Source organism: Chiroxiphia lanceolata, chromosome 1 (assembly GCF_009829145.1).
Source record: "Chiroxiphia lanceolata isolate bChiLan1 chromosome 1, bChiLan1.pri, whole genome shotgun sequence".
Lineage (NCBI taxonomy): Eukaryota > Metazoa > Chordata > Aves > Passeriformes > Pipridae > Chiroxiphia > Chiroxiphia lanceolata.
In genome coordinates, this window is record NC_045637.1 from 5906682 (window position 1) to 5932162 (window position 25481).

Consider the following 25481-nt stretch of genomic DNA (forward strand, 5'->3'; position numbering starts at 1 on the left):
GTAGCTCTTAAGACAGGGGATGGGGTGTAGCTGTAGTTTTCTGTTCAAAGTATCTGAAATAACACGTGGGCAGTGCTACAGCTCATCAGACTGGTTTCATACCAGACGATGAAGCATTTGTCTGTGTCCTATGGGACAGCTGAGGACATGTGATGGGAGTAAAGAGCACAGACTGCTAGGAACTAGTGGAGGAGTGCACAGGATAGAGGGATCCAAACCAGGTTCAGCTTTGTCTCTCTGCCTTTGGGGAGATGCCCCTGATGTGCTACCACCCAACCATACCCAAGCATTGCCTGGCTTTAGATGGTCATGGGTCTGCACCAAAGCCTGTGCAGCCACATCTTATTTACTTGCACAGGTGTGGGCTCCCTGTCCATATCTCTCACAAAAGTCTGTCCAAGCTCTTTACTTGGGCTTCTCACCACAGGCTGTATCATCCCTGGATTTGTGGTGTCGGTGGTGATTGAAAGCAATCAGGAGGAAGGAGAAAACTTTGTACTTCCTTAGAAAAATCCATTCTGTTTCCGTGCAGGTCTCGATCCGCCTGGATGGAGAGAACAAAGCTCTGGAGTACAACGCTGTGGGGCTCACCAAGGACGCCGTCAGGGTGGTCTTCAGAAACACACGAGTCAGTGACCTGTTCGACCGCAATTGGCACAAAATTGCCCTCAGCATCCAGTCGAAGGCTGTCTCACTTTACATAGACTGCAAACTGGTGCAGGTGCTGCCTATTGAAGACAGGGAAAACATTGACATTCAAGGAAAGACTGTGATTGGCAAACGCTTGTATGACAGTGTCCCCATTGATGTGAGTACTGCTCTTCCAGATTAGAGTTGGGGTAATGTTCAGGATTGGGTTTGCAGCATATGAATGGGGTTTTGGGGATTATGTTGTAATTGACCCTTTTCCTGAGGCAGCATCGCTGAAACGTTACCAGTGTTACATAGCTAAGACAGGTTGGCACCTTATCATGCACAGGATTTGCTGTCTTTTCATGTGAGACTGACAGTGTCTCCATAATAGGGATAAAAACCGAGAAATTTCATCTTTCTTCTGCAAGTGAAATAGCTTGGGTGCCGAATTGGAGAATTTCCGTAACTCTCAAGGAATTTCCTGATCATACGGAACGTGTTAGAGTCAAAAGCACAGAAAAAATCACACACAAATATCCTCAAATTGGGTACTGAACTCCATGTAAAGGCCTCTTGTTGTCTGATCTTGGCATTATGAATGTTTCCACCCATGATAGGAAGAGATGTGAGGGGAAAGGAAGCTTGTTAACTCAGGAGAGTCATGGTATGTTCTCAGTTCCTCGGATATTAAATGACTCTGTACAATTGAAGTGAAGTCGAGACCTGCAGGTTGGACCTGATTGTCCAGCAGCAGTGTAAACCTGGTATAATTTATGTGTGATCATTTGGTGTTTGAGACTTGTATAATCTTTCTATCTGTGCAAAATGGATGGCACATGCATATTAAATGTGCGTATTAAACATCATTACTCATGCAGGGGTAAATGGTCAGAAGATGCCAGGCACAGTAGGAGAAAAACAAACCTTGTGTCTAGACAAAATTCTAGGAGGGATAGAGGTGTCCAGGATATGTCTTCTCAGACAGAACTTTGGCCAGAACATGGGGATTAACATGAATACCTCCACCAGAATTCTAATAGGTATATTCAGGGTCTCATTAGTTCAGCTCTCTTGAACCATGCTGAGATATTGGACCATTATTGACAGGTAGAGCTAGAGACTGACTACAGGATCCATGGAATCACTCTGAAGTTAGCACCATCTGGATTTTGTTTGTATTTGCCTGCTCTGTTTGTATTCAAGCAAAAGGACATGCGGTCTTTAATAATTCAGTGTGTCTGAGACTGTTGCCTCGCTTTGTTTTCCAGTTTGATCTTCAGCGGATGGTTATTTACTGTGATTCCCGGCATGCTGAGCTGGAGACGTGCTGCGACATTCCCTCTGGACCGGTAAGCTCCTTTTTGTCATTTATTCATTTTCACATGAACACTCTTCACTGAAATCTCTTAACATAAATCAGGAAATGTATGGCAGTATGGGATTATAATTTTTTTTAATGAGGGTGAATGAAACCTAACTGTGTAATTGATAATGTAGCAGAGCCAGAGGAGGACCACTGCAGACGGATGAGTATGAGGAATTTGAAGTTTCCAAGTTCCTCTTTCCTTGTCAAACTGTCAGGGGAAACAAAACCCTGAAGTGATGATGGAATAACAGAAATGCAGCGTGAAATATTCAGTGTGTTTCCCACTGGTTTTATTTGGGAACAGATAAAACCAGCACCAGTTGCTGCCTATTTTCCTGTGCCCAACTCTTACTAGAAACTTCCACCCTCCTTTCAACTCTTCTCCCCTCAATCTTGGTTAAAGAGATTCATTGTTCATTTTGCCATATTTTTCCCTATTGCTTGGATGAATGGGTTTTGTGGGATTTCATTCCTCTTGAGGACTCATTTGACTGTGTGTTATACAGTAGTGCCTGTGGGGTTTCTCTAAAGAGCATGGAAGGGGAAACTTTCCAGCATCAAAGGCTTTGTCATGATCTTGGGTGTTTGGCTGCAGTGCCAGGTCACGGTCCTGACGGAAGCACCTCCTCTGGAAGTGAGGCCCACTGTTGGCAGTGAGCAAGTTGGCCACCTCAAGACATTCAACTGTTCCTGTCTTGCTGGACAGAAGGTGAGTGTTGAGACAAGAATGTTTCATTTGGGGGTGTCTGTAGAAACAATGGAAGTTTTCCCATGTATTTTCTCCTTACCTAATTCAGTGATTTTGACCCTGCTGCTAGTCCTGGTAGCAACACTGAAATAAAAGTAGTTATTTTTATCCAGTCGAGTTAGGTGCATCCTTCTTCAAAAAAAAATAAACCAAACCAGATTCTGGAGGTAAATATAGCCACACTGAAAAAAATCTCATAGCTTTTGAAGGTGGTATGCTTGCTGATGCTGGCTGTGACTAGGACCTCTGAGAAACCAGTTCCATTGTCACTGCTCCTGAGGGCATGTCAGCTTTGTTCTCTTCTCCGCTTAAACCTAAAAACATTTTTGTTGTCCTCAGCAGTTGCAGGATCATGCCCCTTGCTTGGTTATATAATGAGAAGATCAGTCTGATTAATCATGTTTCTTTTTGTCTTAGGGGGAGAGGGGTCTAATTGGCCCTGAAGGTCCTAAAGGTCAAAAGGTCAGTTATATGTATTAGTCCATTTGTTTAATAAAATCAATAGCAATGAAACAGTTTCAGAGTAAGCTAAAGAGTTAAAGATTTTGACAATTGAGAGTCAATTTAGCATATGACTAAGTTCAGACAGTTTTGGATGAGCCTGAGGCAGAGCAGGAGGCTTTGACTATCTTGTGTCTTTGTTCTACGCTTGCATTTAGATGTTTCTGTTGCTGCTTTATGTCATTCTTAAAGTAAATATTTTGCACAATGATTTCCTGTAGCTTTTAAACTGACTTTTTGCAAGTTACTGTTGTTCTCTACTAGGTCATGCACAGCTTCCATGGTAAGTCACCTGGAAAATGACGAGCTTCTTCTGTGCTGTGCCTTGCTCAGCAGTACTATATATCCATAAGTTGGGTAGCAGCCTTCCAGTCACACTCCACAAAATTTCCTGAAACTAACAGCAAAAGATTAGTCACAATCTGTTATCCTTATGAAGATTGTCTGAGTCATGATGTTAAATATAGGCCATTTCCCTCAGCACTCTCCTTCCTAGATAGCAGGGTAGGAGAGTGGTTGTGATGTCTGCTTCAAGTTTCACAGTGTAGCCTTTATATTACCCTGTATGTTCTGCAAGTTTCTTTGATATACACGTGTGCATTTGGCACAAACACATTTTCCTTCTGTGCTTGGTTACAAACAGAGCTGCGAGGCAATAGACTCTAAGGGAGTACAGATACTGGAAAAAACCAGAGATTCATGCACCGATGGAGAGGTGAAAGCTGGTGGTGGTGGTTCCCAGCTTTCCATCTGTGTGATGGAAAAGATTTTTGGGAACAAGTTGTATTCAAAACTGTTTGCATCTGAGTCACTTCTACAAATTCAGTCACTGAGTTTATACTTATTGGGTGAATAATTGAATTGCAGCTCACCAGAGTCACTCAGTTATTATGAAACACTGTGAGAGGGGAAAGGAGAAATCTCTGGGTCTTGGAAGGTCAGACATCCTCAAAAATATATTGTGTTTTGGCAAAACTTGGCAGGGACAAGGTCTGGAGTAAGGAGATGTGTTTTGGAGTATGTTTTCTGCTGCAATGAAAGAACATGGACTCATTAGTACTCAGACGTGCCTGACTGAATGTGCAGAAAACAGCTCCTTGTGCTTCCACATATATAAATAGCAACTTTCTATTTTAATCTGTGACAGCTTAAATAATGATGGTCTGTTTTGAAGAATAGCAGAGCCATGACTGTTGTGAGGAGGTTGCAGAAGGACGATAACGATAACAATAAAAGGGTCCTTCAGCAACATCTCCTTGTCTTTCACCACTTTGACAAGGTCTATACACCGGTCAGGGTGTCTGCCCTGTATAACCTGGCACACTGCTGGGGTGCAGGAGGCAGCAGTGGAGTACAAAAGGGTGTTTGTATAAGCACAGCATCAGCAGATTTTCTGTTACAGACCCCAAAAGGGCTGGTCCACTCCTGTATGTGTGTGACTGGAAAGATCTAGAGATGTGTGTGACTTTTCTCTGGCTGTAGTGATTTGAGATTGGTACATAGACAAGGCAGGACTGTGTCACAGTCTCAAGGACCTGGGGATGATACCATTTAAATTCAGGATCTGACAACAATTTGGTACAAATGTGGTATTTCAGACAAATTATTTGGCTTCTGTATCTGCTAAATAAGGCAATTATTAGATTTTACACCTGACTTGCAAAGACATTTTGATTAAATAACATATACTTCCCTTGACAGGAGTTCTTACATCACTTTTTCCAAGGACCAGCTTGTCACAGTCCTTGCTCTGTGTTCAAGAACGAATTTTGCTCTCCTCACCTCTCTCTGCAGCATTACTGAGCTACCCAGGCTAAAATGCTGGCCATGGGGAGGAAATTCAATGCTAATTGCAACTCCCCAACATTACCACCTGGTATTTATCAAAGAAAGACTAAGGGCCCACAAAAATATGAGTGGCTTCTGCATTACAGAGTTGTACATGTCCATAATATGTTTTAGAATCATTAAACTTGGCTCCTCATTTCTGTGGTGCAACGTGTGTGTTTTAAAACTTTGTTTTTTGGGTAATGAAAAGGGTGTAAAGCTTTCTTAAGGTAACAAATAAAAAAGATTTCCATTTTTATTTGAATCCAAGAACAGGGGCTTCAAGAAACACTAAAAAAAATTAATAAGATCTCTACTATACTCTTAGGCTTGATTAAATAGGCAGTGAGCATAACATAAGAGAAAACTGAACATTGGTTAAACAGAGAGATCGGAGTAAACAAATAAATAAGAAAAGAAATTATCAGGGAAATAATGGAGACAGAACAATATCAGACCTCTGAGCCAAAATTCCTAATTTTCTCTATAAACATCATCACTACTGAGCATCTCTTATTTGGGATGAGTTGCAATGTTGAAATCTACCTCTAAATTACTGAGGCCCAAGAGATATTTAGATAGGTTCTAAGTATTTCAGCATTATCCAAAAACATTTTACAGGCTGATATTAAGAAATGTCTGTGAGAGACTATATAAGTAACCCAGCAAAGCAGCTGGTTCAGCTGTATCAGGAAAAAGGCCCACAGCTTGTGGTAGTCACCTGAGAAATTAGTCCCAGGAGACACCAACAGGGAGAGAGATCAGTGCTAAAAACCCCCTTTAGCCCAGTACAGTGATCTTTGGAGAGGCTTGCAAAGTCAAGAGGATTGTGAGGCTCCTTCTCTAAGCTGTGAGAGTTTTGGGGTTTGGTTTGGTTTGTTTTCCCTAGACCAGCAGTAGCTGGTGTGGTTTTTACTCTTTATCCAAAAAAAAAGAAATAATGGTTATGTGTTTCTCTATGTTTTCTTTTAAAAAAGGTCATTTTGAGAGTCTTTTAAGTAAAATGAATGTGGCTGCCATCTATTTGAGTTAAAAATGGAGAGACTTGTGTTCAGGCTCTGCTATCCTGAGCTCCCATAGCATTTTCCTTCTTTTAGAGGAGGAGGTTTGGGCAGGCTTTCCATCTGTCCAGAGGAAATATTCAAAGTTTATAACCAGTGTGGGAAGATAATGAGTTTCCAATACTCCCTGAGTTTTCAAAGGCAGGGCAAAACGGGAGAGCTCACAGTTATTAAAAAAAGTGGGAAAAGTCCCTGGGAGATGAGCATCTCTGTCTCAATCACCCATGCTGCCAAACTGAGAGGAGACACAGTGATATGTCTTGGAAGGAGGTAAGATAAAGGATGGTATTGGGGAAGAGTTAGGCATTCGCCAACATGCCTGAAGCTGGGTCCTATTGGTAAAATTTAGCCCAGTCTAATTTATTTTCCTTCCACGCTCCCTCTGCATGCTGTGTTGTTTGCAGGTAGCCAGGATGGCTGGTTGGAGCACTGGGCTGATGGTCAACAGGCTTCTTCTCCCTTCCAGAGCTACTATTGATTCGAGTTTAGAAAAAAATCTGTTCTCTGTGAGATCTGTTTTTATCCACATAGAAATGACAATGCTTACCTGCCCTTGAAAAGTTTGTGAAGTCCAGTGTATTAGACATCCTCTGACAGGATGTATTTTTTCTCCAGATTGGAAAGGTTTGGTACTTTCAGTGATTTAGAAGAGATGGTTTCATAAAAACTTTTATGAATTTTACCACAGCCTTCGTAATTGACCGTGCCATTCCTATTGCATATATGCCACTTGCTCTGAGTTTTCTTTCTTTTGGCAAAAAAACAGAACAAAAAGGGTAAAGAAAGAAACTTACCTGTGCTTTCAAAAGCTTTTAAGAAACTTTCCTCTGTTTTCTTCACCTGAGGAAAAGAAACCACGATCCTGACAAATGCTTCCAGTGTCTCATGTCTAGTTTTGAGACTGCAGAGCAGTACATGAAAATGATTTGCAGGTATTTCTCTGCAATTGCTGGTTTTGGCACCACTTTTAATTCTGTATCTGAAGAACATTTATGAAATCATATGTCCTTTCTGATTCTTTATCCTTTTCACCCCTATCCTTCTGAGGAGACAAATGGAGAAAAAGTTTTACTTCATTTTTGATTGACCATTTTTCCCTTTTTCCTCCCCATGTACTTCCTTCCCCAGTTATGATTTATTCACCCATCACAATTTGTATATTTTCAATTGTCTCTTTTCTACGTCCTCTTCCCTCTCTTCCATTGGAAAAAACAGGGAGAGCAACTCTGTGTGCACTGCACAATTGTGGGAGGGAAGAGAGGAGTTATCTGATACTGAAAATTTAGTGTGACTGAAAACAAGGGGTTTGAATTTAAAAAGAAAAAAAAACAAGCAAAATCTCAACAATATTTGCAAGTTTATCTTTTCCATATTTTAGGTGTGTACCCTCTAGGTCTTATGCAAACCACCTTTCCAAGTTCTTCCTGGCTTAATAGAAAATAAGCACTTTTGAAGAGAAAGATCTCTGCTTTGCCAGTGCACTCTGAAGGATTCTACCAGTATTTTCACATGAAAAATAGAATAGAAAGTCCGTCTGAAAACTTGTACACTGAAGTCACCATAAATGCAATAAGATACACCCAGTCCTTAGGGCAGGAGCTGAAATCTTGGCTACAGAGACTGGGGGGACCAAAAGTTTCCATAATCTCAGTCAAACCCTTGTTGCATCACTTTCCTTCTATGTCAAAGAAATGAATAAATTAATTCTGTGACAGTAACACACTTTCTTTTTCAAGGGAGAAAGAGGCAGCCCAGGGTTTCCTGGACTCAGAGGAGAAAAAGGAGAGTCGGTAAGTAAGAAATATCCAATGGTTTTATGTAAGAAGATGAAAATACAAATATTTGTTTTCTCCCTTGTGTTGAGAATTTGCTCACAGCGTCATGTGCCCTGGTCAAATATGTTTCCCCTGCTGGACCTGAATCCCAGGGGGAAGCTGATCTTTCTGGCACGCACTGTTATCTCTTGGAGGGAGGGAAACGGGTGGGTTCATCCCTGAATACACCTCATAATTGACTTAGTATTGGCCCTCTAATTAAGCATGTAACTTGGATGTACTTGATTATAGCACAGGTGCACGTCTGATGGGGACAGTGTGAAGCAACTGAACACAAAGAAGATGCAAATCTCACTCGACTCTTTTACATTCAGACTACCAAGATACAGCTTTCCCCAGCTGCAATTAATGCAAATGCCAGCCTGAGTTTTTAGGCAAGAAAATCTTTAACCCTGTGTAAATTTCATTCCAATAAGGGTTGTTGTCATCTTTGATTTTGGAAATGTAGTATCAGACTCTTCCATGAATAAAAAATAAGAAGTTTTCCTGGCTGCAGTAGGAGAATTGGGGATAGGATTTCTAGTTTAATTTGTCACTGAATTATTATCAAGGAATTACGCCCAAAGAAAATTACTTTCCCTGTAGTAGCTGTCATGGGATTGTGTGCCTATACATACATATAGAGAGATAGATTTTGGTTGCATAACCAGGAAAACTTGAAACATATATTTATAGTGTTGTTTGATATCCTTGTTTTCAAATGTACCTTTTTCCCTCTTCTTTCATTTCCAGGGCAAAGCCTATGGCATAGGAGAAAAAGGAGAAAAGGTAAGATCTAATCTTTCATTGGTATAATCAAATGAGTTTCTTGCTGTTGCCTTCCGTAGCTCAGAGGTTGTTTTGGAGTCACAGGATACAAAAGATATGATACAGTTGGATCTTCGTGGGCAACTTTTATTCTGTGTTATGCCTCCTTCTGCAGACTCCTCCTTGAGTGTTCACTGCTTTTTTCCCTTAGTGTTCTTTGAGTTTCCTTTGCGCATTGGCCGTGGAAAATGTTATCAAATTGAAATCACAATGTTTGCTTTGTGTAAGCAGCAGTGAGTTCATGGAGGATAATGCACTAAATAAATTGGCTGGAAGGAGGAAAAACAAAGGGAAAGTATAATTTTGATTTTATTGAATTTTCAGCAGGATTAAATTTGGGTCATGAGGAGTCTGTCATAGCCTTTCTTTCAATTGGATTTTTTCATTAATAAACTGAAGGGTAACTATTAGGTAGGACATGGTGATAAGACTGAGGATATGGAATAAAGACTGAAAATTTCTGGACTCTGTCTTGGAAAACTCTTTCAATGATGATCAACAATGGGAAACACGTAGCATGACTGAATTAATTTCATTAAAAAAAAAAAAAGATGGTGGTTTCCAGACAATTCCGACTACAAACTTCCCACAAAAAATGAGTCCACATGCCTAGACTTCAGAGGAGAATTAGCTCTTTCTGTCTGTACCTCTATATCACATCTGATTGAGGATGTTTTCTTCAGCACCAAAATGAAATTTCAAGTCGCGGGGAGCCTTGGAGAAAGATTGACAGGAGGATCTAGGAGACAGATGGATTTATTAAGGAGGAAGTCATGGTTTGTACTGAAAGTGGGGTTAAGAATCTGTTGAGCTGTTTTCCATCAAATCTGTGGCTACTCAATTGTTCAGGGAATTTAAAATAATACAGGCTTGTTATCTGAAAGGAAGAATGTTGCACCAGTGAGAACATGATGTTTATGACCATCGCATCATCTCATTTGTTCTTCCTATGATTATGATGTATTGATTGTATACAGTGCTAATGCATCACGTGAAATTACAATGAAAATGAGGGTTGCTCATGGCAGGAAATATTACTGAGCCAGGATAGAGACATGGGGGCTATAAAGAACACATTTCTGCATTCATCTTCCTGCAGTTCTCCCACTGGCAGCCACTATTTAGCCTCTGAGACTCAGGATTCAACCTTTGGAAAGTAGTTTGTGTTTGGCAGGTGGTGAGAGTCAGCAGTCTGATGGGAAATGATGTTTACTATATGAGTTGGGCTGTAGCTGAAGCAAGTTTTTGTTTTCTTATGATTTGAACTCTGCAGAAAAGTGTTGGAAAATTTAATTCCATCTGTATTATTGCCATGCATAGTAAAATAGTTCTGTGAGTCTGGACTGGAGAGGGAAAATAGAGGAACCTCACAGTATGTGCAGAACTTCTTTGGCTGGAGCAACCAAACAGCATTGACTGCCCAAACAAATGTGTAGGCTTGGAGGATCCTGACTTTATGGCCAGTTTGTTGTATTTATTTGGAAGTCCTGCCAGCTGAGGCAGCTTGTTCTCATCTGTGGAGGAAGTTACTTGGTACCCAGTGTGTTTGTACCCAGTGTGCCCAGTAGCCGAGTGTCAGTGCTGTTGCTGATAGAGAGCAAAGATACATCAGCTGTATTTTGCTAGTTTGATTAAAAAGGGAGTCTGGGAATATAGAATCACAGAATCATAGAACATCTGAAGTTGGAAGGAACCAATACAGATCATCTAGCTCAACACCCTGCTCCTTGCAGGAGTACCTAATACTAATCCATATGACCAGGAGCACAATTCAGATGCTTCCTGAGCTCTGACAGGTTTGGTGCTGTGACCACTTTCCTGCAGAACCTGCTCCAGTGCCCAACCACATTCTCCATGAAGAACCTTTTCCTAATGTCCCATGTGAACTTCTACTGTTGTGGGGATGGGCTTCATCCCATTCCCTTGTGGCCTGTCACTGGTCACCAGAGACAGGAGATCAGCACCTCTTCCTTGAGGAAGGTGCAGAGTGTGATGAGATCTCCTCTCAGCCTTCTCTTCACCTGGCTGAACAAACCAAGTGACCTGAGCCACTCCTCCTAAGCCTTGGCCTTGAGGGCTTTCACCATCTCGGTCACCCTCCTCTGGACACATTTCAAGAGCTTTATATCCTTTTCATATGGTGATTCCCAAAACTGCACACAGCACTCAAGGTGAGGCCACGCAGCGTGGAGTAGAGCAGAACAATCACCTCCCTGGACGGTGCATCAGGCAGGAACACAGTTGGCCCTTTTGGCTGCCAGGACACACTGTTGACTCCTTTTCAACTTGCCATTAATCCAAACCCATGGATCTCTGTCTGTGAAGCTGGTCTCCACCCATTCATCCCCCAATTTGTACATGTAACCAGAATTATTCCATCCCACGTGGAGAATGCAGCACTTGCTTTTGCTGCATTTTACACAATTGGTGATTGCTCAGCTTTCTAGTCTGTCCAGATCCTCTGCAGGGACTCTCTGTCTTTGAGGGAGGCCACATCTTCTTGTTTAGTGTCATCAGTAGACTTAATTAATGCATGTTTGATTCCTATATCCATATCATTTAAAAAACATTGAAGAGCTCTGGCCCTAGAATTGAGCCCTGGGAAACATCACTGGTGACTGGTCATCAGCCTGATGTAACCGCATTTCCTATAACCCTTTGATCCCAATTCATTAGGGAATTACTCACCCATCACATGATTTATTTATCCAGCTACTTGCTGAACATCTTGTCCAGGAGGATGCTGTGAGAGACAATGTCAAAAGCTTTGTTAAAATGCCAAACCAACCACATCTACTGTCTTCTCTTTATCAAGAGCTTGACCTTGTCATGAAAGGAAATTAAGCAGGTTAAGGAGGACTTGCCCCTGTGGACCCATGCTGGATGTGACCAGTGACTGCATTGCCTCCCATGTGTTCTTCAGTAACTCCCAGAATACAGTTGTCCATAATTTTACCAGGCACTGAAGTGAGTCTGACAACTCTGTAATTACCAGGAGCTTCCTTCTCACTATTCTTGAAAACTGGGATAGTATTTGCAAGTTTCCAGTCAACTGGGGCACCTCCAGACTTCCAAGACCTTGCTGCTGCACCAGGGCACTGGTGTTTGTCAGCTCTGGTGTGCATATGAGGGATCACTGTTGCATGCAGGGACATAGAGCCATGTCTCTGTCTTGGTGTCAGAAATGACTGTGGGAGGGAAGTGGCCAGAACCACAGCAGGGATGCAATGCCAGCTGCCATCTATGCTCCTGGAAAACAGTAGAAGAACCTCTGAAATGAAATCCTGTTTCGTTTGCTTAATGTTCTGCAGTGGATACATGAACATGAATTCTTGTTTTTCACTCTGGCTGTTACAGCCTTCATGTTTCCCTGATTTTGAAGGGTATGAGCCAGTGCTAGGAAGCTGGATCAGAGATGCTGGGCTTCTAACAATTGCTGTCTGTGTGATCATTGCTGTGCATGTACTGTGGGCTTCTTTAAAAAGACAAGGTTCACATCCTAAATGTTGGTAGAACAAAGTTGTTTCACCTTGGAAAAGACTGAGATGACAAGACTAAAATCATCTCCTTATTATAGTCTTGCTCTCCAGCTGTGCCAGTGCCAAACACCTGTCAGACCATGTTGTAGCCAAGTACTCTGTGTAGGGCATTTATATGAAGTCTGAGGCATTTGTTAGAGGGAAAATCCTGTGCTTTTCCAGGAGGAGAGTAGAGGCACTGGCCTTGTTTCTTCAGGACATTACTTTGGTTGTATCACTAAGTTAAAGCCAAAAGGATGCTTGTATTAGAATATATAACATGTTGAGCACATCATTAGTGGTAAACCAAGAGAATAGCAGCTGCGGCTAAAAACCTAATTCATGTCGATGTGAGGACTTGTGTGACTTTTAAAACCAGGAAATTCACTGTAATGGTTCAAGCAGAAGCATGGCATGTTCTGCCATGCCTAAATAACTCAGACTCATGGAGGATGCTTTTTGTGTACAGAAACATGCATGTGCAGCCAAGTTATTGTTTAGGGATTTATAAAAAAAGAAAATACCACGATGCATCTATGGGTGCATTTGTAAACTGCTCTCAAGTGGATTTCCTGGATAGGTGAGATTCAGCCATCACCTTTTGTATTGTGTCTTAAATTTCCACTGTTAACTGTCATCTTTGAGCCCTTGTAGTGTTTAATCCCTTTGGCATTAGACGTATTCTGTTATAATTTTGCTCTGTAAATCTCTGTCTCTTTACTGTGTGTTCATTCATTGTTTTGCAAGTGCTTCTCTTGTTGAGCTGATTATTATACATGGGAAAATATCCAATTCTGTAACATTATCACCATGAAAAACAATGTTTTAGCTTTATTCCGGAGGTTATTCAAATGGATATTTGCTAAACCAGGTGGCCTCCTCCTGCAAGGGTTAGAACTCAATTCCTCAAACCTGTATTGACCCAAGAGGAATAGGGACAGGAGATGAGTGAGGGCAGAAGCAGCAGGTGTAGAGCATTTCTGGGGATGACTCAGGCAAGACAGGGTTTCAGTGACTCGATCAAAGCCAGGGAGATCTTGTCTGACAAGGGCAGTTCTGTAGAGCATGAGGTCTGCATTCCTGGGGCACAGCCATCCACATCACGAGCCAGCCTACCCTTCTAATGCCTCTATGCAGAGTTTAACTTCTTCGAGGCTTTAAAAAAAACTTGTCTTGCAAAGTACAAAGTGTTATGCAATGGTGCTGAGCCACCCTTCTAGCATCCTAAAGGCCAATGGCAGGGAGAAGGTTCTGCAGGCAGGCAGGTGCTTGGAAAAGTGGTGATTTTGGGGAGGATATGATGAAAATCTGTCAAACTTTGAGTGGTATGGAGATATCGGTGGGAAATTATTTTTCGCTGTTTGTTCTGTTGTAAAACCTAAGGGGAAGCAAGTCAAAATAGCTGATGGCAAGTTTAATATGAACAAAATGAAGTTGTTTTTCATCCAAGAGTATTGGAAATCCTCTTTGCAGTCTGCTCTGGAGGTTAAAATTTCATGTGTTTAAAAAAGTGCATATGAGTTAATTAAAGAGAGACACCTCTAAACCTCTAGTCAGTACAAAGACATAATCTCTGCTTCAGGATGTCAGTGAGTCTCTGAAAACTGTGATTGGTGGCAGCAGAACAGTAGGTTTGAGAAGTCTTCCATAAGGCCACTGAGGCAGATGAGGCAGGAGCTGGACAGACCTTTTGTCTTTACTGCTGGTATCTATTCTTAGACTTTAGTATGCCTCTTGAATATTCCTAATGCCCTCATTGCCCAAAAGGGACAGAAGTTTCCATAGTCTACTCAGGGCTTGGGTCCACAGTATCCATAGCTGTTGAAGAGGAGTAGGAAGCACAAGAAAGTTGTCATGAAACAATTGGATCGAGTGATCACTACTGTGATTTTTCCACAGGAAAACAATATGTCAGAGGAAAAAACTCTAACCAGGAGTACCCACCTTCTGCAGAGGCGGTGGATGAAGGTTTTATTATGGTTTGCACTGGGACTTTCCTTGCTAATGTGTTTCCAAAAGTATCCAGGCTTTATCTTTGTGGTTTAGCTGTTTCCCTTCATGCTAGTAATCACACAGGCAGCAATGAATATGAGAAACAACTTCAGTAGATTAAGTCTATATTCTAGCAACTTTTTTTCATGGTAATGACTCTCTCTGCAGAGAGATCTGCAGAAGGATTATTATAGTATTTCTAAGGAGAATAAAACCTCTGAAGTGGCTTGGCTTATTAGAGATGCAGTGACTGCAAGACCAAGCATCGGAAAGAAAAGAGGGCAGATAGTTAATGCTCTGGGCTAGGCTGTAGGACATCCAGACTTGAAGCTTGGCTCTAATGGATTTGCTGACCCCAGGCAAAGCAGCTAGTCTTTGTTCCTCTAAAATGAACCTCTTTCCCCCAGGCTTGTATATCTTGCCGGCTAGATCCTTAAAACAAAGGCTTTGCTTGCCCTTTTCTTTTCTTCTCTTCCCTTCCAAATTGGAGTTATTGTCATTTTTAGGGCTTCTGGAAAAGCTGTGGAAATGTACCCTGCTAGATACAGTCTGTCCATGCAGATCCCTGTGCTCTCTGTCTTTACCCCAAGGCAGCTGAATATTAGGAAGGCCTGACCCGAAAGCCATGTTGCTTTTTCACTCCAGTGCTGTGCTGTCAGCAGGGCTTACCAAATTAGCATGAGCACTGTGCCTTTGGACTGGGGCTGGCCAGCATCCAGTAACTTGGGACACAAGAAAATGAGTGCAGTTCTGCCTGAAAAAAAGTGCTGCAGGCATAACTGGAGTCTGATGCTGCATGCTGGTCTGATGGTGGAGAGCTTTTGTTTGGGTGTTTTTAAGGGGTGAATTTTGGGACCAGAAGGGCTGTGTGTGTGATCTGATTGCAAGTAAGGCTCAGGCTGGGAGTGATATTTTAGACCCAAGGACCAGCTGTGTCCTAAACGAGGTAGAGCTGGGAGCAACACCATCCCTGGCAAAACTGGGATCTTGCCGGCCAGGGCTTATCCCACTACATCCCAGCACAGGAGCAGGACAGGTCAATCATGGCAGCCAGGTTCAGCTGAGAGTCCAGATCACCAGCCTGATCCACAGCTGATGTAGCAAGTCTAAGCCCAAACCAGAAAAATGGTTCTGCAAGCCAGAGTCAGGATTAGCATTACCAGAGGGCATTACCAGGCTGCTGCAGTGTAGTTCAAGCAAGGGCCAAAGGTGAGAGCTTAAAAATAGCTTCAGTACAAAGGAGGGGGAACAAACAGCTGAACTCACAGTAGGATGTTTTCTCTGAGCACTTAAATGATGTGGAGCCTGAGCCTGTACAAACCAAGAAATAGCCCTTATTCCTGCAACTTCTGAATAAAACTAATTATTGCTCCAAGAGATGATGTGAGTGTCCTTTTCACTGCTGAAACCATGAGCTCAGTGCAGAGAAGGCGTTCAAGTGAGGTTACACACCTTGTTTGGGCTGCCATGGTGTTCAGATATGGTCATCAAGTTCCCAGAGCCCAGACTCAAATGCCACCCAGTTTACCCAGGACTGGTGAGCTGAATGGTGACCCCAAGAGTCCTAGGCAGAAGCAGGCACATCAGCATTTGTGTTAGTGGGCAGGGCTCCTTCAGTGAGCATATCTTGACCATAACAAAATAGGAAAACATCTCCAAGTTTAGAGATATTATTGGTTGAAATTTAAAGACAAAAAAAACCCCCCAAGTACCCCATAAGTGGTGTTCCTTGGAGACAGTGGCTATGGAAACATTGCCTCCTCAGGGTTAGGTTCTTAGTGCTCAGTTCTTTTTATTTTATTGCAGAATAAAAAATTATGTGAGCATAGCTAAAACTGACCTGACAAGGAAAAGCAAAAGTGCAATATCTGGGGGGGTGGGGTGGGTGGTATTTTTTCTTCTTCTCTTTTTATTATACCGGGAATCATCTCTCTCAGGAACAATCCTTACCTACTCACTTCATCTGGTTAAGGTCACTCAGCACTTAACCTCTCAGTCCAGCACTTAAACGTCTGTATAATAACACCTCATGTACTTCACAGGGCTGTCATACAGTTCACTGGAGTCATTCATATCTGTGATTTCTTTTTGTAATCTTTTTATTAAAAGGTGAAGTGTAGTAATGTTACTATCTGCCTTTCTACTCTGAGTATGTTCTGAATCCTCTTGTGTATACAGGCAGATTTGGTCTGCATACTGTGTATTTTTGTGTCCCCTCAAGTGTAGTTAAAGCACATTCTGCACAGCTAAATAACTATGGTTTGATGGAGTTCTTTTTCTTAACAATAATTAGAGGGTTTTAGATAAATTCTGTGGTTTTCTGTGATCCAAAATAACAGCTGCAGATTGTAATAAACAGCTCGAAGTCAGCTCACATACTAATTGTGTATCATGACAGCTCAATTCTCAGCAGTGTAAGAATACTAGTAACTCTTTTTTTTTCCTTACATAAACTTAGCAAACATGTATTTCTTTTTAGCATTGGCCCCTGGCTACCAGGTACATTGCTGGTATGCAATGACATCTACTGGCAGCCAGAATTTAGTAGTCTACATCACTTGTTTCTTTAGAGGGTTTCTCTGCCAAGATCCACTGGCAGTGGGGAAAGGAAGCATACAAGACAGATTTACCGACTTTTTGTTTCTTCTGATAACAGATTTGGGGGGGCAAAACAGTTTGTCTTGATTCTGTCACTGATAAATCTTGTTGGAATGCGGGATGCTCCTGAGAGTGATATTGAAGGGGATAAGTATGGATTATCTGCCTGTTAGGTGGAAAATAAAACAGCTTTCCCAGCAGTCTGGAGCACTCTCTCTGAACTGGAGCTTGTAGCCTGATGAATCACAGAGAGCTGAAGCATTGCACAAAGTAAGTTGCTATCACTGGTCTATCAAAGGCATCTTGAACATTCCCTGCCCCTCTCCCCGCTTGTTAATCTATCCAGTTAGGCAGACAGATTTTCCCCTTTCACTGATCAAAGGTGTTGCCGGGCTGTTCTTGGCTTGGTGATGGGTGAGAAGGTGCAAGTGCCTCGTTCATGGGCTCTCTGAAGGTGCAGGGGAGGGCAGGTGAGACATTGCAGCACTGAGATTTATGCTGTTCTTAACTTGCCCAAGTACAACTCTGGGCATGTTTGATTTCCCCTTTCGGGTCTCTCATAATTTTCCTTAAGCACTACCTAAAGATTATGTTTCTCCCAAAGTCCAGAAGGCCTTTTATCTCTGTCATTGACAGAAAGATGGTGATTTGGGTCTCAGACCCTGCTGAGTAATGAATGCACATGTAGTACTAAGTGACAGATGAGGAAAATGTGGGGTTTTTTTCCATGGCAAATGTTTATTTCTCTGATGAAATATGTGTGGACCCTCAGTGGTTGTTATTTCAAGAATATCTGATGCGTTTGATGGTGTGAGGAGGTTTGAGTCTCTGGAGACAATTTTTATTTCTGTTCCTCTGTCACTGGCTCCAAAGGACTTCTTGGCCATAGCTTTTCCCTTTCTTGTATCTCAGTGTCCAAGTAAAATGGGAAGAAGGATCAAGACCTTTGTCATGACCTCTGAGATGAAAAAGATCTAGGGAACAGCACCACTTTATGAACAAATATCAAAGCATCATAGAATGGTTTGGGTTGGAAGGGACCCTAAAGATCATATAGTTTCAACCCATATGTCTGGCTGGATCAAAGAGATTTATAAGTTTGGCAAAGACAAGACTGAGCAGCCTCAGGTGTGTTTGGCAGTGAACAGGAGTGTATCACTGCAAGTTATAAGTAGGTGGTGATAAGGCAGGGTATTCTCTTCAGTTTGGGTATGACATTTAAGGGGAGATGTGGAGAGATGTTGCTCGTTGAAAACAGCAATGAGAAGAATGAGCAGTGATTTTGAAAATTTACCCAGCAGGGAAAGATCTAATGGGAGGGGCTCTGCAAGGAGGGGACAAATCACAGACTAGACGATGCAGTTAATCTTGAGCAAAAACTTTGTATGTGTTTCAGAGAGGTGTCAGAAGAAATGCTGAGGGGTGAATGTGGAATATCAGTAGCAGCAGATGGTTAAGAGCAGATTGACACTGGAGTTTGAAGCGCTCTGACACAGAACTCCCCTGCCCTAATGTGCTCTTCTCAGAGCTACTGACATTTTTGAGGGGCATGTGGAGATCTGAAGTGTAAGAAACTTCCCAGCAACAGAGCAAATGGACTTTATAGATTATTCTTGCAAGAAAAAATATCAACCAGAATGTGTTAAATCATCCACAAGACCAGAACCATTTTCTGTGTGCAACTTATAGATATAAGGATTTAAATTCATCAATGCCATGATATATGGCTGGGTAATTTTTTTGTTTCAATGAACACTTCCCCTCTGGCACTTGGCAAGCTGTTTGTCTGGTCCTGAGCAGTGTCAGACGCTGGCAAGGAGCATCAGATTTTGCTTCAGGACAAGGAAGTTTTCAGAGCAGAGTTATATTTTTCACATTTCAAAGTTTCTGACAGATGTATCTCTAATTGAAGAACGTCTTGCCCCTACCATGCAAAAAAATAAAAAAATGGAGTTTCAGGTGCTACTAGTCCTGCTCCTACAACTCCTTGTAGTCCAGTTTATGCCTCAGATTATTCATCTGTGTAGGGGGATTATGGTACTGTTTCCAGTTATCTTATACCTCCTATTCACTATGTTCAATCTAAAATAGGTCTGCAAACTCTTTGATTGTTTGTTAATGTGAACATTTCATTGATTGATTGAGCAACTCAATCTGTTGAACAGAAAAACTTCAAACAAACAGCTCCCCCTGGTAGTGTCCTATGCTCTCTGCTGCAGAGGGAGATGGTTTCTTCAGCCACGTTCCCCACTTCGGTCAGTCTGGGTCACAGATGAACAAGCAGTTCAGGAGTTGTCAAAGGTGTTTGACCACCCCAGTCTTTCAGTAATTACTTATGTAGGTAGTAAAGGACTGTTGTGGCAGGGAGGCAGCCAATATGAAGCTAATGGAAAGGATCTTGGGCCCCAATGGCAATTTTGAAGCCTTTAGGATGTTTCCAGATTATTCTGAACTCTATAGTGGCCTTGATTAGGGAGTAGCTCTTTGCCACATCAGTTACTTCTGATGCATCTTTTCTGCTACAGAACCAAGTTTATAGGTTAATATAATATTATCTATCTACCTTTTGGGAACAACCGACTTTTATACCATGAGTTAAATAAAATCTTTCATATGTTTGCAGTACAAAAAATGCAAATAACTCATTTTACCAGCTGTCTTCATACTGGGTTGGGTTTCCTGATAGTCTTGCCCAATCTGTGACTTCTACTGACCTCTGTGTATCATGTCCATGCAACTTTCCTATTTATTAAATCAGAATATAACACAGATACCCAGAAGAGAAGATTTTCTTCATTTCTTAGTATGAACAGAAGTCCAAGCTGAGATGAATGTCTTATTTCTTGTGGAAGCAGAAGATTACGGCAGCTCTGGTGTCAAATTTGCCAAGATATTAATAGGGTTTTAGCATCATTAAGCTAATAGAATCCTGCATCTGTGCACTGGAGAGTGGCAGTCATTTGTGCTGCCTGTCTGTTCAGCAGCTTTTGGAAAGGGAGCTGAGTGACATATATCAACTGCAGCTCTGCCTTTCAGCTGATCTGCAGATCATCCCTGGTTTTTAATAAAACCTTAAATCCAAAACTTATAATATTTTTCAGTAAAATATTTATTTCGTCTGGCTGCTGGAGGCAAAGTTGTGAAATCTTTCACTTCATCCTCCTCAAGTTGGTAGCTCCTGAGTGTAGAAACCTAGAAAAGAAAGATATTACATCCTTCCAGACCATAAAGTCTCTTTGAAAGTTTTCTCAGGGATTTGAACCTGAAGACCACACTCAACTTGTGACATCTCTTCTGTTCTCTCACTTCACTTTACTCATCAAACACTGATAGCAGTTTAGTGAGTAACCATGGATCAGCAATAGGACAGTTACCCATTGTCTTCTCTTTTATTCTTCATGAACATCAAGCTGCCAAGTTAAAGGCAGGGCAAAGAGCCAGGAGAAAGAATAAACTTATGGTTAAGGCACTGACCTGGGGAACAGGGAATCTGGAGCGAGTTTCTATCTGTGTCTCAGACTCTGGGACCTTCTGAATATCTTCTGCTCAGTTGTACCTCTGACTCATCACCCTCATGTGGTGACAGTGATATTACAGTTGCTATCTATACCTTCCTTCTCATTTCACAGGGATGCTGTGAAGTTAATTAACAATGGAGAGAGGGGTGTGCAGTGGTACCATTGTACAGTTCAATTTTGCTTCTGTTTCCGTTTCATCATGCCCAATTGTTCTGTTTCTCTTCAGCTCTTGCTATTTTGTCTCCTACCTTGGATATAGATCCACCAGTTTGTGCAGCTGTCAATGTGCTGACTGTGTGATTCATGGGGTTGTACCTGGCAGATTTTTTTGCAGGTCTCCCAATGACACCTTTATTGACATTTTGCGACAGGGTTAGAAATTTTAATTTCATACTAGGATTAGAAAAGTGGCACTTTTGTGTGAAATGTAGGCCTGTTTGGAAGATAAAATAAATAAAATGTATGGAGTTGACCTTAGAATGATCTATCTCCTGTTGTCTGCTCTGTACAATGAAGGAAAAGTCCGGTGATTTAGTTGCATTTGACAAATCAGGATCTAACCACATGTTTTGGACTGATTTTTCCCCATTATTTTCTTGTTTAGTTTACTCTCATTTCTATTAAGATAGGCCACAACCCAGAATTCCAAATAAAATATGTGATTATAGGCCACAGCTGTTCTCAAGCTGGGAGAAATATTTGTAAACTTGGCAGCTGCTTGAGGAGTTGCAAGTGGAGAGAAAAACAGCTAAACTTGAGTAAATTGGTTAAAATCATAATTGAAGAATTTTTCCTCTGTGTGCTTCTGATGTCCCTCTAGGACTAGGTGATACTGAATTGTCCTATCTCTGTATCTTTCCATATACCTGCAGCTTCCTTCCTTCTCCATGTAAGAACTCTTCAGAAAAATTCTGCCATGAGGATACAGCAGAATCCCTCTATTGGTTATTCACCTTCTGAGGAAGTGCATTATTTAGTGATTAAGGTTATTTTTTTTGTAATTTCAAAGTTATCTCTGCTCAGACATATCAAGATCTACCTGGGATGTTGTGTAGGTTTGAGCTGGAGTAGAGTTAATTTTCTTCACAGTGGCTGATATGGGGATATGTTTTGGATTTGTGCTGAACACAGGGATGATAATATAGAGATGTTTTTGTTATTGCTGAGCAGGGCTCACACAGAGCCAGGGCCTTTGCTGCTTTTCGTGCTGCCACGCTAGCAAGGAAGTTGGGAGTGCATGGGAGGCTGGGAGGAGGCACAGCCAGGACAGGTGACTCAAACAGACCAAGGAGATATTCCAGACCACCTGGTATCATGCTTAGTTTATAATGTGGGGGGAAGAATGAGGAAGAGGAGGGACATTTAGAGTGATAGTGTTTGTCTTCCCAAGTAACAGTTAGATGTCATGAGGTCTTGCTCTCCTGGAGATGACTGAACACCTGCCCACCCATGGGAAGCAGTGCATGAATTCCTTGGGTTTTTTGTTTGTGTATACAGCTTATGCTTTCCTGATTAAACTGTCTATATCTCAACCCACAAGTTTTCCAGCTTTTACCCTTCTGATTCTCTCCCAGTCCTGCTCATGGGGGAGTGAATGAGCAGCTGTGTGGGACTTGGTTGATGGAGGGAGTTAAACTGTGACACATGTAGATATAATTTGGTCACAGACCATATACACAGAGTTCAGGAAAATCTGTGGGGTACTAGGGGTCACTCTAACCCAAGTGAGGTGAATCTTTTCACAATACACAACAAATTAGGCTACATGTGTGTATGGTGAGTATGGAGATATCACTAACCTGGAACTGGAATGATATGGTAAATCCATGTGATGTTGGTGTGTCAGGAAGACATCCTTGCTCAAATATAGAAATAGAATAACTCTTCTGATATATACAAACTAATAAAGGAACCTCTCTGGGTATGTCTATCCTTACCCAGATCACATTTTTTTTTTTCGTGGCTGAAGCCAAGGCGAGTATCGTTATTCTTTATCACCCCAGTATTCTCTCTGCAGCAGCTGAGAGTTGCCTGTGCTCTGAAATTCCTCATGACGTGGTATATCCTTTTGTCCATTGGGTTTGGAGAAACCATGTGCCTACATGAACCCTGCTCTGAGAGCCCCCTGGAAGAACAGGAGTAGTGTTTACCCCTTGCTTTTTATCCATTGTGTGGCTCTGAATGCTTCCATTTAAAAGTAAATACAAGGAAATTCAATATTCTATAGTTTTTACCGAATTCTGCTTAAACTTGTTTTAGTACGTCTCTTAAAACCTTCCTAATTTTCTTGTAGAATCGTTATCTGTTCTTTGAGGAATGAAAGATGGAGTTTTCTGAGTGGCTTGTTTAGTGCTCCATTCTCAGGGCTTGCAATGCTCCATTTTTAAGAACTTCCTAAGAGAGGCTGCCATATTTGCTAATGCAAAATATCTCACAAGTGTCACTACCTACACATTCAAGTTTTCTCCACTAAACTATTGACTGAGAAAGGAAAAGGTCACCCCATCTAAAGTGTAAAACTACTCCAGAAAACGTAGGCTAAACTGTAAGGAAGATGCTTTAGAAGCTGTAGTCTGTTCCCCTATTTATCAGTAGCCTCTTCTGCTTTTGTTGGTTTTTTTTATTTCCCCAGCCTTTGTTACTTTCCTATTCTGGTCCTGATGTTTCTCCAGCAAACGACAGCCTTTGAATTTCAGATTATCATAAAATAGATGGGTGAGAGTAGGATTGCATGGCATAAACATCTAAATGTGGTTTACATGTCACCACCAGATTCCCATTGTGTTGAAGCTGGGAGTGCAGCCACTCTGTGGGAATACAGGATTATTTTAATCCCTCTCAGTGGCACAACTGGGTTTGTCCTTGGTGCGAGGAATGTGATGAACTTTTGTTACCCAGGCTCAATGCCAGCTACCAGAGCCTACCTGTTTTCCCAGTGTTGTGCCTGGATCCTTCATCCCAGACCACTTGCTGACTGTGTCTGCTTGGCAGCTATTTCACTGCCCTGTGCCCTCTGCTATTTCTTATATTTACACATTGCTTGCAATTTTAAATGGAGCTTTGAAGCATAATGCTTGTTCTTTAATATTTATTCATACCGTGTCCAACAGAGTGACCCAAACAGGGAAAAAAATGAGGTGTTGCTGTAATTCAAGCAAATAAACATAGAATTACTAATGAAAAACAAAAATTGGCATTTGTAGAAATACGTAGCTACTTGTGTGCTACATAACCTCTGTATGCTCACAGTCCATATCAGTACATGACTTCAGTGCTACCTACTCTGCTTCCACGTGAGTGACTGCACTTCATAGCCACAGTGCAAGAAAAGTCCTCTGGTTGCTTTGGATCTGATGGCAGTTGCCAAATCCAGGCTCTTTTGACAAATATTTTGTCACCTGTGAGCTAATGAATGTGATGATTCCCCTGCTAACTTTGGTGGAACTGTTTGATTAAAGGCCACTGGCTGTAGAGCTCAGAGGGTGAAACTCACACAAGTGGCTGGCTTTCCAGTGGGTCAGGAGGGACAGCAGGCTCATGAGACGGGATGAGGAAAATTCTTGAGAAAATGTGCTTCCTTGCTCTTGAAACTGATTGCTGAAGCTGTAACTTCCCCAGCAAGAACTCCTCTTGAACAATATTTCAGGCCCCTATGATTTTTCCTTGGCCAGTTCTGTCATTCTCTAGCTGCAACTTTCCCTGGAAAGTAATTTCCAGGATAGACATACTGGCAGAATTCCCCAGTCCCTAAGTGCTGGGGAGAGAGGGGAGCTCTTTTCCTGAATCAGCTGACCTAATTGGAGGGGTTAAAGGTGAGGAACATATCCCTTTTGGGTACACCAGCACTTCCCTAGGCCTTAGCAGCATGATGAGCAGAATAATTGGGATTTTACCTGATTTAAAAAATGTAGTGGGCAAGCGAAAAGAAAAGGTGGTTGTTCTGCAATGCAGTTCATGAAGTTGGTCAGTTTAAAAAAAAAAAAAACCACAAACAAATAGAAGAGTTGCTTAATGAAATGAATTGCTGTGACAACATGACTCTATTTCAGTTAGCTGCATCCTCAGCGGGGCTTTGGCAGCTGGCTGGGAGTTAAGAGTGTGAGCTGTTGGTTGCTTTCCCATCCCTGCCTGTCACAGGTCCTTTGGCACTGAGTAGCACAGCAGCACTGATGCCTCTCTGCTTCCTGCTCTCTATCACTGCTCACTTCTGTAGTTTACTTTGTGAACATGAGCTTTTTGGCATAGGCTACATGATCTCTTCTTGTGCTCTCATTATGATTCAAGCATCTGCAGAATCTACCTGCCCTTATCCTGACAGGTTTTCCTACTGACTGAGGGATACCAAGCAGCTAGCCAGGGAACTGGGGTTATTTAGCTGGAGAAAAGGAGGCTGAGGGAGGCCTTCTTGCTCTCTACAACTCCCGGAAAGGAGGTTGTAGCCAGGTGAGGGTCCTTCTCTTCTCCCATGTAACAAGCAATGGAATGAGAGGAAATGGCCTCAAGCTGTACCAGGGGAGGTATAGATTGGATATTATGAAAAGTTTCTTCACTGAAAGGGTGGTCACAGGTTGGAGCAGACTTCCCAGAGAAGTTATGAAATCACTGTCCTTGGAAGTGTTCAAAACACCATGCAGATGTGGAGCTTAGGGCCATGGTTTAGTGGTGGACTTGGCATTGCTGGGTAAATGGTTGGACTCGATGGTCTTAGAGATCTTTTACAACCTTGATGATTCAATGGGGAATCAGTGGAAGGGGCAGCAGTAGGAGCCCCTGTAGCCTTTACAGTGGTGGTTCCCCAGGGGACATTAATCCTGTCTCTAGAGTCTAGGTTGCTTCCGTGCAATTTCTCCTTGGGGAGGAACTGCTAAAGCTGGTGGATACTCACCTGCCCAGCATGAATATTTCTATGAGCATTGTGCCTCAAACTTATTGACTGATGCTGGGATTAATTTGTTCAACTGTGCCAAGGAGTTGCTACTTCATGGAGGAAAAAATAAATAAAAGGCAAAAGAAGAAGCTAATTAACTACATTCCTTTGCTTTGCATAGAAAAGACACAAATAATTCTCCTACCTGTG

At 42.0% G+C, this 25481-nt stretch overlaps 1 protein-coding gene across 1 annotated transcript in view; it reads left to right on the forward strand.

Moving 5' to 3' along the window:
- The window catches only part of COL22A1 (collagen type XXII alpha 1 chain), a gene marked incomplete at its 5' end in the record, with an annotated part of 204959 nt that overhangs the window by 78303 nt on the left and 101175 nt on the right, over positions 1-25481 (forward strand). Inside the window, 6 exon segments of the mRNA XM_032713141.1 lie at positions 533-808; positions 1902-1982; positions 2595-2708; positions 3165-3209; positions 7873-7926; positions 8704-8739. Coding sequence (XP_032569032.1) covers positions 533-808; positions 1902-1982; positions 2595-2708; positions 3165-3209; positions 7873-7926; positions 8704-8739 — 606 coding nt within the window.